At 40.2% G+C, this 13,296-nt stretch overlaps 1 protein-coding gene across 3 annotated transcripts in view; it reads left to right on the forward strand.

Annotated features, from left to right (window-relative positions):
• The window catches only part of KBTBD12 (kelch repeat and BTB domain containing 12), a 247,290-nt gene that overhangs the window by 2,738 nt on the left and 231,256 nt on the right, over positions 1 to 13,296 (forward strand). For all 3 annotated transcript variants that reach the window (XM_053720829.1, XM_053720831.1, XM_053720830.1), the window contains exon 2: positions 11,214 to 12,388. In XM_053720829.1, coding sequence (XP_053576804.1) covers positions 11,319 to 12,388 — 1,070 coding nt within the window. In that variant the 5' untranslated portion in view covers positions 11,214 to 11,318. The remainder of the gene's footprint in view (positions 1 to 11,213; positions 12,389 to 13,296) is intronic.

Raw genomic sequence — 13,296 nt, forward strand, 5'->3', positions numbered from 1 at the left:
CCATTATCATTGACCCTTTATGGCTGCAGGTCAGACTGGGTATAACCAGGAGAGGAACTAGTAGGGTGACATTTCCCTCGGTATTTGTCCCAAACCACCACCTGCTATTCAGTTATGTGACTGACACAACAATGACCCATTTCTTCCTCTTTAGTAGCAGATAAAGTTACCAGCTACTCCTTGGTTTAACCTCTGTTCTGCCTGAACATAATCTATCAAGATTTCAGTAGGTTTAGAACCCCTCTTTCAGAACACAAACAAATATAATGTACAATAGGGGGTGTCAACAAAAAACAATTGTCTAGAAAAACAGGCATAAAATCTGCTCTAGTAACAAAGCTAAGAAATAAACAATTCAACAACTCATTGGTACTTTCTGAAGTCTCATCTTATTTAACTCACAAGATATTCCTGCGTAGATCCCAGATATTGTGAATCCCATATAGTATTTATGCAGATACCACCTCTTCTAAGTCTGTTCCCTGCAACAACCACCCTTGCTGTATAAAAATGCTTTCATAAATTACTCCTGAACCCTCCAGCCTCAGCCCATGACCCCTTGTTCTGTGTCCTTTTGTGACAAATGTTTCATCCTCAGGTTAAAGGGACAGTCGACAATATAATTTTTATTGTTTTAAAAGATAGATAAATCCCTTTATTACCCCGTTCCCCAGTTTTGCATAAACCAACACAGTTATATTAATATACTTGTTACCTCTGTGATTACCTTGTATCTAAGCATCTTATCTATTGACTTGCATTTAGTACTGTGTTGTGCTAACTCTTAAATAACTCCTCGGGCGTGAGCACAATGTTATCTTTCTGGCTCACATGAACTAGCAGTCTGAAAAGCTAATAAAAAAGCATGTGATAAGAGGCTGTCTATAGTGGCTTAAAAACAGATGTTTTAAAGTATATTAATATAACAATCTTGGTTGTGCAAAGCTGGGGAATAGTTAGTAAAGGCGTTATCTTTCTTTTTAAACAATTTTAGTGTAGACTGTCCCTTTAATTAAATGCTGTATTATACCTGAACATGAGGTTTGTAGTAAAGCTGCCAAGTCACACGCTAAGAGATTGAGTAACATTAATTGTAGAGTCTTCTTATCGCTATAAGATTTCTTTTGCACCTGCAGGAGTTTGTGTTCCTAATTCACTTGCTAAATGCCTCCTTAAAGTGATGTAAACTCTCCCTTTTGTATAATCAGATCGTTAGTGATATTCTAGATGAAGTTTAATTCATCAGTTGTAATGAAGATACAATGGGGCCTATCTATCAAGCTCCTAAAGGAAACAGATATGAAGCAGCGGTCACAAAGACCGCTGCTCCATAACCCTGTCCGCCTGCTCTGAGCAGGAGGACAGGAATCGCATCAATTCAACCCGATCGAGTACGATCGGGTTGATTGACACCCCCCTGCTGGTGGCCGATTGGCCGCGAGTCTGCAGGGGGCGGCGTTGCACCAGCAGCTCTTTTAGCCAAAGCACAAATGCCAGAAAAAATCAACTGTTAGCTGAAGTGGGTGTATATGAATTTCATATTTATATTAAAAAGTAAGTTATAGCGCATCTTCATTATAACTGATAAATTAAATCTAAAATATCACAAACATTCCATATCTGTTTATACAAAGGGGAAAGATTACCATCACTTTATCACCCCCAGTACCAATATATCTCCTCTAGCCTTAGGCTTCTCAGGTCTGGCTACAGTGTTCTCTGATATGAGAACAGTATTCTATGTCCAAAGTGTACAGTGCCATGTGCAAGATTTTCCTTTGTCCAACACATGAGTTACACTGACCAATATAATGTTGTTACTTTACCTTCATGTTCCTTTAGCGATGACCAAACCTAATCTTTACCTTCATGTTCCTTTAGCAATAACCAAACCTAATCTGTACCTTCATGTTCCTTTAGCAATGACCAAACCTAATCTTTACCTTCATGTTCCTTTAGCAATAACCAAACCTAATCTTTACCTTCATGTTCCTTTAGCAATGACCAAACCTAATCTTTACCTTCATGTTCTTTTCACAATGACCAAACCTAATCTTTACCTTCATGTTCCTTTAGCAATGACCAAACCTAATCTTTACCTTCATGTTCTTTTCACAATGACCAAACCTAATCTTTACCTTCATGTTCCTTTAGCAATGACCAAACCTAATCTTTACCTTCATGTTCCTTTAGCAATGACCAAACCTAATCTTTACCTTCATGTTCTTTTCACAATGACCAAACCTAATCTTTACCTTCATGTTCCTTTAGCAATGACCAAACCTAATCTTTACCTTCATGTTCTTTTCACAATGACCAAACCTAATCTTTACCTTCATGTTCCTTTAGCAATGACCAAACCTAATCTTTACCTTCATGTTCCTTTAGCAATGACCAAACCTAATCTTTACCTTCATGTTCTTTTCACAATGACCAAACCTAATCTTTACCTTCATGCAGTGGCGTAGCGTGGGGGGGGCCACAGGGGCGGTTGCCCCGGGCGCAAAATTCTGAGGGGCGCAAAATGCTTGGCTCTCAGCCTCCCCAGTCCCCACCATCTCAAGACAGTAGACAGTCACAGTCCCACTCCCAGCGACACTACAGGGAGGCTAAAAAATCTGACAGGCGCCTGCGCCCAGCCGTTCTGTCTCTCAAGTGAACTGTCTACTACTCTGAAGTCAAGACGTGCTGTGTAATGATTTAATTATCATAATTTTATGAGTGTAATCCTATCCAACCGTTACCTGCTGCTAGACTAGTGTTTACGCCACTAGTTAGCACGGTCCACTCCCACTCCCAGCGCACATGTCAGGAGGGAGGAAGAAGTCAGAGCAGCAGAGCCAGAGTGGAGTCAGACTGACTAGCACCCTGCGCCCGCAATGATAAGGTAAGTAGTGTCAACAAAAATTACCAAACTCATCACCGGGTCCGTATCAGAACCAGACCACCAGTGCCACTGCCAGCCAGAATTATAATTAAATTATTATAGCCCCTGTTTTTGCCTGGGCCCTGGGGAATAGGGATTGGAAATGGCAACACACGCAAAATGCAGCTTCGCCTCTATCGTTACCCAGGTGACGTCGCAGGGCCAGCCAGCCAGCCAAGTTCCAAAGGACCCAGAGTCACTCTGAGCCAGCCAGCCAAATTCCAACTTCCAAAGGACCCAGAGTCTGAGCCAGCCAGCATGCCAGAGTGTGAGAGTGATCTATGCTGCTTTAAAGTGAAAGCTGGTTATTTTATTTCAAATTCATTTTTAACCTGGGCAAAATAAAACTTACAAGATGTAGATGATCTACATCTTGTATGTTTTACCCAGGTTAAAAATGAATTTAAAAATAATAATAACTGGCTTTCACTTTAAAGCAGCATAGATCACTCTCACACTCTGGCATGCTGGCTCAGATGTATTTTAAAAATGAAATCCCATGTTTAAATATTAAACCATAAAAAATGTAATTGTTAAGTTTTATATAATGTACTTACTTAATGTATATAATAAAGTAATGGCTGCCTGCAACCATATTGAATCCTAATTTTTAAGGATGAATGTAGAGTTTAGAATTCTATATATCTATATATATATCTATATATATATATATATATATATATATATATATATATATATATATATATATAGTATATATTTTTGTTGTTAAAATAAAGCTTTGTTTGTTTTAAAACAAAAACCTGTCTCCTAAGTTGTTGAGCTGTCTCCTAGATTCAAAGCAAATTTGCCAATCCCTACTGTACTGGTGGAAGAGACTCAGTCAGTGCTAATGGATTAGGGGGGCGCAATTCATGCCTTGCCCTGGGCGCTGAGAAGCCACGCTACGCCACTGCCTTCATGTTCCTTTAGAAATGACCAAACCTAATCTTTACCTTCATGTTCCTTTAGCAATAACCAAACCTAATCTTTACCTTCATGTTCCTTTAGCAATGACCAAACCTAATCTTTACCTTCATGTTCCTTTAGCAATGACCAAACCTAATCTTTACCTTCATGTTCTTTTCACAATGACCAAACCTAATCTTTACCTTCATGTTCCTTTAGCAATGACCAAACCTAATCTTTACCTTCATGTTCCTTTAGCAATGACCAAACCTAATCTTTACCTTCATGTTCCTTTAGCAATGACCAAACCTAATCTTTACCTTCATGTTCTTTAGCAATGACCAAACCTAATCTTTACCTTCATGTTCTTTTCACAATGACCAAACCTAATCTTTACCTTCATGTTCCTTTAGCAATGACCAAACCTAATCTTTACCTTCATGTTCCTTTAGCAATGACCAAACCTAATCTTTACCTTCATGTTCCTTTAGCAATGACCAAACCTAATCTTTACCTTCATGTTCTTTAGCAATGACCAAACCTAATCTTTACCTTCATGTTCTTTTCACAATGACCAAACCTAATCTTTACCTTCATGTTCCTTTAGCAATGACCAAACCTAATCTTTACCTTCATGTTCCTTTAGCAATGACCAAACCTAATCTTTACCTTCATGTTCTTTAGCAATGACCAAACCTAATCTTTACCTTCATGTTCCTTTAGCAATAACCAAACCTAATCTTTACCTTCATGTTCCTTTAGCAATGATCAAATGATTTCTTTACATAATTACTCTGCTGCTGCCCAATGCTTATTTCTCTTGTAAGGTGTATCCAGTCCACGGATCATCCATTACTTGTGGGATATTCTCATTCCCAACAGGAAGTTGCAAGAGGACACCCACAGCAGAGCTGCAATATAGCTCCTCCCCCAACTGTCATAGCCAGTCATTCTCTTGCAACTTTCAACAAGCTAGGATGTTGTAGGAGAGAGTGGTTAAATATAGTTAGTTTATTTTCTTCAATCAAAAGTTTGTTATTTTTAAATAGTACCGGAGTTGTGCTATTTTATCTCAGGCAGTAAATAGAAGAAGAATCTGCCTGAGGTTTCTATGATCTTAGCAGGTTGTAACTAAGATCCATTGCTATTCTCACATATGTCTGAGGGGATTACACAGATGAGGTAACTTCAGCGAGAGAATGGCGTGCAGTTTATTCTGCTATCAGGTATGTGCAGTTATAATTGTTTCTAGAGATGGAAAACACTAGAAAATGCTGCTGATACCGGATTAATGTAAGTTAAGCCTGAATACAGTGATTTAATAACGACTGGTATCATGCTTACTCCCAGGGGTAATACCCTTATGATATTGCAATATAAACGTTTGCTGGCATGTTTAATCGTTTTTATATATGCATTGGTGATAAAACTTTATTGGGGCCTAGTTTTTTCCACATGGCTGGCTTAAATTTTGACTAGAAACAGTTTTACTGAGGCTTTCCACTGTTATAGTATAAAAGTTACAGTTGGTGCAGTTAAAATTACAAACTGTGACATCCAGCTTCCCTCAGGAGTCCCCTGTATGCTATAGGACATCTCTAAAGGGCTCAAAGGCTTTCCAAAGTCGTTTATTGGGGAAGGTAGGACCACAGCTTGCTGTGGCAGTTGGTTGTGACTGTTAAAAAAAAATGGATGCAATGCTCTGCTAGCCTATTACATACACTGTAAAAATTTCGTTTGATTTACTGCATTTTTTCACTGTTTTTCAAATTCTGACAAAATTTATTTCTCTTAAAGGCACAGTACCGTTTTTTATATTTGCTTGTTAACTTGATTTAAAGTGTTTTCCAAGCTTGCTAGTCTCATTGCTAGTCTGTATAAACATGTCTGACATAGAAGAAACTCCTTGTTCATTATGTTTAAAAGCCATGGTGGAACCCCCTCTTAGAATGTGTACCAAATGTACTGATTTCATTTTATGCAATAAAGATCATATTCTGTTTTTAAAAAAATTATCACCAGAGGAATCTGACGAGGGGAAAGTTATGCCGACTAACTCTCCCCACGTGTCAGACCCTTTGACTCCCGCCCAAGGGACTCACGCTCAAATGGCGCCAAGTACATCTAGGGCGCCCATAGCGTTTACTTTACAAGACATGGCGGCAGTCATGGATAATACACTGTCAGCGGTATTAGCCAGACTACCTGAACTTAGAGGTTAGCGAGATAGCTCTGGGGTGAGACAAAATGAAGAGCATACTGATGCTTTAAGAACCATGTCTGATACTGCCTCACAATATGCAGAAGCTGAGGAAGGAGAGCTTCAGTCAGTGGGTGATGTTAATGACTCAGGAAAGATACCTGATTCTAATATTTCTACATTTAAATTTAAGCTTGAACACCTCCGCGTGTTACTTAGGGAGGTTTTAGCTGCTCTGAATGACTGTGATACCATTGCAGTGCCAGAGAAATTTTGTAGACTGGATAAATGCTTTGCAGTGCCGGTGTGTACTGATGTTTTTCCAATACCTAAAAGGTTTACAGAAATTATTAATAAGGAATGGGATAGACCAGGTGTGCCGTTCTCTTCCCCTCCTAATTTTAGAAAAATGTTTTCCAATAGACGCCACCACACAGGACTTATGGCAGACAGTCCCTAAGGTGGAGGGAGCAGTTTCTACTCTAGCAAAGCGTACTACTATCCCTGTCGAGGACAGTTGTGCTTTTTTAGAGCCAATGGATAAAAAAATAGAAGGTTACCTTAAGAAAATATTTATTCAACAAGGTTTTATCCTACAGCCCATTGCATGCATTGCCCTTGTCACTGCTGCTGCGGCGTACTGGTTTGAGTCTCTGGAAGAGGCTTTACAGGTAGAGACTCCATTGGATGACATACTTGGCAAACTTAGAGCACTTAAGCTAGCCAATTATTTTATTTCTGATGCCATTGTTCATTTGAATAAACTAACAGCTAAGAATTCTGGTTTTGCTATACAGGCGCGCAGAGCGCTATGGCTTAAATCATGGTCAGCTGACGTGACTTTAAAATCTAAGCTACTTAACATTCCCTTCAAGGGGCAGACCCTATTCTGGCCTGGTTTGAAGGAGATTATTGCTGATATCACGGGAGGAAAAGGTTGTGCCCTTCCTCAGGAGAGGTCCAAATCTAGGGCTAAACAGTCTAATTTTTGTGCCTTTCGAAACTTCAAGGCAGGTGCGGCATCAACTTCCTCTAATAATAAACAAGAGGGAACTTTTGCTCAATCCAAGACGGTCTGGAGACCAAACCAGACCTGGAAAAAAGGTAAGCAGGTCAAAAAGCCTGCTGCTGCCTCTAAGACAGCATGAAGGAACGACCCCCTATCCGGTAACGGATCTAGTAGGGGGCAGACTTTAACTCTTCGCCCAGGCGTGGGCAAGAGATGTTCAGGATCCCTGGGCGTTGGAAATTATATCCCAGGGATATCTTCTGGATTTCAAAGCTTCCCCCCCAAAAGGGAGATTTCACCTTTCACAATTATCTGCAAACCAGATAAAGAGTGAGGCATTCTTACACTGTGTACGAGACCTCCTAGTTATGGGAGTGATCCATCCAGTTCCAAAGGAGGAACAGGAACAGGGTTTTTACTCAAATCTGTTTGTGGTTCCCAAAAAAGAGGGAACCTTCAGACCGATTTTGGATCTAAAGATCTTAAACAAATTCCTCAAAGTTCCGTCGTTCAAGATGGAAACTATTCGTACCATCCTACCACTGAGGAGGGTCAATATATGACTACAGTGGATCTAAAGGATGCTTATCTTCACATTCCGATACACAAAGATCATCATCGGTTTCTCAGGTTTGCCTTTCAAGACAGGCATTACCAGTTGTAGCTCTTCCCTTTGGATTAGCTACAGCCCCAAGAATCTTTACAAAGGTTCTAGGGTCGCTTTTGGCGGTCCTAAGGCCGCAGGGCATAGCAGTAGCCCCTTATTTAGACGACATCCTGATACAGGCGTCAAACTTCCAAATTGCTAAGTCTCATACGGACGTAGTACTGGTATTTCTGAGGTCGCATGGGTGGAAAGTGAACGAGGAAAAGTGTTCTCTATCCCCACTCACAAGAGTTTCCTTTCTAGGGACTCTGATAGATTCTGTAGAAATGAAAATTTACCTTGACGGAGTCCAGGTTATCAAAGCTTCTAAATTCCTGTCGGGTTCTTCATTCCATTCCGCGCCCTTTGGTGGCTCAGTGAATGGAAGTAATCGGCTTAATGGTAGCGGCAATGGACATAGTGCCGTTTGCACGCTTACATCTCAGACCGCTGCAACTATGCAGGCTCAGTCAGTGGAGCGGGGATTACACAGATTTGGCCCCTCAACTGAATCTGGACCAAGAGACCAGGGATCCTCTTCCCTGGTGGCTATCTCGGGTCCATCTGTCCAAAGGTATGACCTTCGCAGGCCAGATTGGACTATTGTACCAACAAATGCCAGCCTTCTAGGTTGGGGTGCAGTCTGGATCGTGGACTCAGGAGGAGTCTCTCCTTTCAATAAATATTCTGGAACTAAGAGCGATATTCAAGGCTCTTCAGGTTTGGCATCAGTTAGCAACTCTGAGGTACATCAGATTTCAGTCGGTCAACATCACGACTGTAGCTTACATCAACCATCGAGGGGGAACAAGAAGTTCCCTAGAGATGTTAGAAGTTTCAAAAATAATTCACTGGGCAGAGATTCACTCTTGCCACCTATCAGCTATCCATATCCCAGGTGTAGAGCACTGGGAGGCGGATTTTCTAAGTCGTCAGACTTTTCATCCGGGAGAGTGGGAACTCCATCCGGAGGTATTTGCACAACTGATTCTCCGTTGGGGCAAACCAGAACTGGATCTCCAGAACGCCAAGCTTCCGTGTTACGGATCCAGGTCCAGGGATCCCAAGGCGACACTGATAGATACTCTAGCAGCGCCCTTGTCTTTCAACCTGGCTTATGTGTTTCCACCGTTTCCTCTGCTCCCTCGACTGATTGCCAAGATCAAGCAGGAGAGAGCATCAGTGATTCTGATAGCACCTGCGTGGCCACGCAGGACCTGGTATGCAGATCTAGTGGACATGTCATCCTTTCCACCATGGTCTCTGCCTCTGAGACAGGACCTTCTACTTCAGGGTCCTTTCAACCATCCAAATCTAATTTCTCTGAGGCTGACTGCCTGGAGATTGAATGCTTGATTTTATCAAAGCACAAAAGTAGTAAATGAGTACAGCACCTGTTGGTTCCTTAAAGCAGGTTTTAGTTCTATATGATGCCCGTGGAGAAAGGGTTACTGCCACCCTTACAGCAACATAGACAAATGGAATCCACAGCACCAATTAGGTAAAAGAAAATACCTTTATTTTCACATTACATCAAAGCGTGGCTTCTCCGAGTCAGTTATTGATACCTAATACAGGCACGAAAGCCTGTCACCAGGAAAATTTACCATAAGGTATGGCGTAGATATCTTTATTGGTGTGAATCCAAGGGTTACTCATGGAGTAAGGTCAGGATTCCTAGGATTTTATCTTTTCTCCAAGAAGGTTTGGAAAAAGGATTGTCAGCTAGTTTCTTAAAGGGACAGATTTTTGCTCTGTCTATTCTTTTGCACTAGCGTCTGGCAGATGTTCCAGACGTTCAGGCATTTTGTCAGGCTTTAGTTTGAATCAAGCCTGTCTTTAAACCTGTTGCTCCACCATGGAGCTTAAACTTGGTTCTTAAGGTTCTTCAAGGAGTTCCGTTTGAACCTCTTCATTCCATAGATATCAAATTTTATCTTGGAAAGTTCTTTTTTTTTTTTTTTTTTTTTTTTTGGTAGCTATTTCCTCGGCTCGTAGTCCTGCGTACCAAACCTGGGTTCTTACCTAAGGTGGTATCTAACAAGAATATCAATCAAGAGATTGTGGTTCCATCCTTGTGTTACACAATCTGGACGTGGTCTGTGCTTTAAAGTTTTACTTACAAGCTACTAAAGATTTTCGTCAAACATCTGCTTTGTTTCTTGTCTAATCTGGACAGAGTAGAGGTCAAAAGGCTTTGGCAACCTCTTTTTCTTTTTGGCTAAGAAGCTTAATCCGCTTAGCCTATGAGACTGCTGGACAGCAGCCTCCTGAAAGGATTACAGCTCATTCCACTAGAGCTGTGGCTTCCACTTGGGCCTTTAAAAATGAGGCTTCTGTTGAACAGATTTGCAAGGCAGCGACTTTGTCTTCGCTTCATACTTTTTCAAAATTTTACAAATTTGATACTTTTGCTTCTTCGGAGGCTATATTTGGGAGAGAGGTTTTACAGGCAGTGGTTCCTTCCATTTAAGTTCCTGCCTTGTCCCTCCCTTCATCCGTGTACTTTAGCTTTGGTATTGGTATCCCACAAGTAATGGATGATCCGTGGACTGGATACACCTTACAAGAGAAAACACAATTTATGCTTACCTGATAAATTTATTTATGTTGTGGTGTATCCAGTCCACGGCCCCCCTGTCATTTTAAGGCAGGTAATTTTTAAATTTAAACTACAGTAACCACTACACCCTATGGTTCCTCCTTTCTCTGCTTGTTTTCGGTCAAATGACTGGCTATGACAGTTGGGGGAGGAGCTATATTGCAGCTCTGCTGTGGGTGTCCTCTTGCAACTTCCTGTTGGGAATGAGAATATCCCACAAGTAATGGATGATCCGTGGACTGGATACACCACAAGAGAAATACATTTATCAGGTAAGCATAAATTGTGTTTTTCTCAAAAAGTTACAACTCTGGGACATAAAACATCAATAATAAATCTAATGTGCAGGAGTTTTTTTTATTAATGCATCTTTTGCTGGCATGAACCTCTGCATTTAATCTCTACAAAAAGGTAAAGGAGCTTGAGCAAGCTGGACACAGATTGGTTAGCAGCGGACACACATATGCAATTTCTGATTGGTTCAGTTGCTGTGTTCTGCTGAGGACTACTTGTGAATTGATGGTTCAGATACGACTTTACAGTTGTTAAACACATAGCTCAGTGCAGCAAAGGTGAAATAATAAAATTATCATCTACATTGCACTATTTTATTGTTGCATCTTTATGTACATTTAATTAAATATAGAAAATGTGTTTTGTTTTCTCTGTATAATCATTGCCAGCTAATAGACATTACAACATAACCATGACCTACAGTTTTTGACTAGAAAAAAATCAATTGATGGGACAGAGCATGATGTTGATATGAGATGAGATATACGCTCTGTCTGTTTTTATCATGTTTTCATTTGCTGAGTAATGGTTAAGCATTTCTAAACATATTGTGCTATCATAGTATTCATATATTTATTTTTATTTCTGATAATATTCTTCAAACTATTGCTCTCTTTTTTTTCTCCCTAGAAATGGTACTCTGAATCTCCTGACACTGACTTGCTGCTAAATTGCATCATATTCACCCACAGTAGCATCAGAGTGGTCAGCAGATAAGGCTGCGGCATTCCTAGTATGGAGGGTAGCTCTGAGCAAATCAAAAAGCAGAAGCATGGCGCCAGTCTACTGGAAAGCGTCTGTAGAATGAGGGAAGCAGCGGAGCTTATTGACATTGTGCTCCTGGCTGAGGGACAGAGATTCCCATGTCACAGAGTGGTCCTGGCATCCTTCAGTCCCTATTTTAGAGCAATGTTCACATGTGGTTTGGTGGAATGTAACCAGACTGAGGTGGCCCTTCATGACATAACAGCTGAAAGTGTCTCAATTATCCTTGATTTCTTGTACAATGCACAGCTCACTATCACTAATTCCACTGTCCAGGGAATTGCTACTGCAGCCTATTTCATGCAGATGGAAGAGATATTTTGCATGTGCCAGAGATACATGATGGATCACATGGACGTATCCAACTGTTTGGGAATTTACTACTTTGCAAAGCAAATCAGTGCGGAAGAGTTGTCAGAAAAATCCAAGAAATATCTGTATCAGCACTTTACTGAGGTCAGCTTACATGATGAGATACTGGAGGTTGAGTTGGACCAGTTGGTGGGAATGATTAGGTCTGATGACCTCAATGTCTCTCGAGAGGAAAGCATCCTAGATTTGGTTCTTCGTTGGGTGAACTATGACAGGAATGCACGGGCCCAGAATCTAACTGAGCTTCTGAAGCAAGTGAGATTACTGCTCGTAAACCCTACATACCTCAGGGAGGCCAGGAAGAGGAACACAGTGCTTCTGTTCAACTCCCAATGCTATGACCTGATTGAGGAGGCCTTAGAGACGATAGAGAAGTCCAAACAGATCTCCCCAAGCCTTCGTTATGGGATGGAAACAACAAACCTTCTACTCTGCATAGGCAACAACTCTATGGGAATCAGGTCAAAATATGGAAGCTATGGAGATGCTAGCTTCTGCTTTGCACCAGTCACTGGAAAAACCTGTTTCATCCCGTCACCCAAGCAAGGGGAGCTGTTGGGCGCTGTCTCAGCTGGTGTAGTATCTGAGAACAATGAAATTATCTTGGCTGGTGAAGCAACTGCAGTACGGTTATCAAGACAAAAGGCACAAAAGGTTGAGATTTGCAGGTTTGTTTACAATATAATCAAACTAATTTCATTTAGAGACCTCACACATGTCATATAAAAATATCTGAAAGTTCAGTTTCAATCCACAATAATCCCCAATCAAAGTTCATCACATGGCTTTAGTGATTTTTTTAATTCAAACCCATTCCAATCCATTTGAAAAAAAACTGGTAACCCAATTATCACAAGGTTTTCAAATACATTTGATGTTCCCCATGGGCCATTCAACAACCGTATTTATATTAATAAGATCTTTTTAAGCACTTTTTAAATTCTACACTTTAGGCACATTGAAAACAAATCTTTCCCTGTTTTCAAGCGGTATTTCTATGCTATTTGCAAAAATGATTTTGAGATTTTACACACACTCATTCACTGTTCATGTTAACAAACGCCATCAACTTTTTTTGTTTATTAAAAAGTTAGAAACATAGCTCAGGGTAGACATTTAAACTATGAAACTTGTACACAGCTGAAGTATGATTATCACAGTGTTAATTTATGGTTGGAATTTTTTTTAGTCTATGATATTTTTGAATGGGAATTCTAACCACTTGGAATCCAAGCTTTAGAAAACTGTGATTAAAGAAAAGACATATATTTAGATATAGACAGCACACAATGTGCAACCGTCTGCCTACTGGCTAAATATCTTGTAGAATAATGAGAGTTTAATCGTTTTTCATATTTAAGGTGCAGTTGCTTTTGGAAATGGTCTAAAATTGTTCAGATATTGAACTATTTACTCTATTTACAAGACATGCAACAATTTGTTTTCATTGCTCATTTACAAAATGATTTAAGGAATTTGAACTAATTTTGTCCAAAATTCACTTGTTAGCTGAATTAACTAACCATAAAATGCAAGATCTGTTCATTTAGTTTTTCTATTTAATACATAGGGAAAA

The sequence above is a fragment of the Bombina bombina genome, chromosome 7, assembly GCF_027579735.1.
Source record: "Bombina bombina isolate aBomBom1 chromosome 7, aBomBom1.pri, whole genome shotgun sequence".
NCBI lineage: Eukaryota > Metazoa > Chordata > Amphibia > Anura > Bombinatoridae > Bombina > Bombina bombina.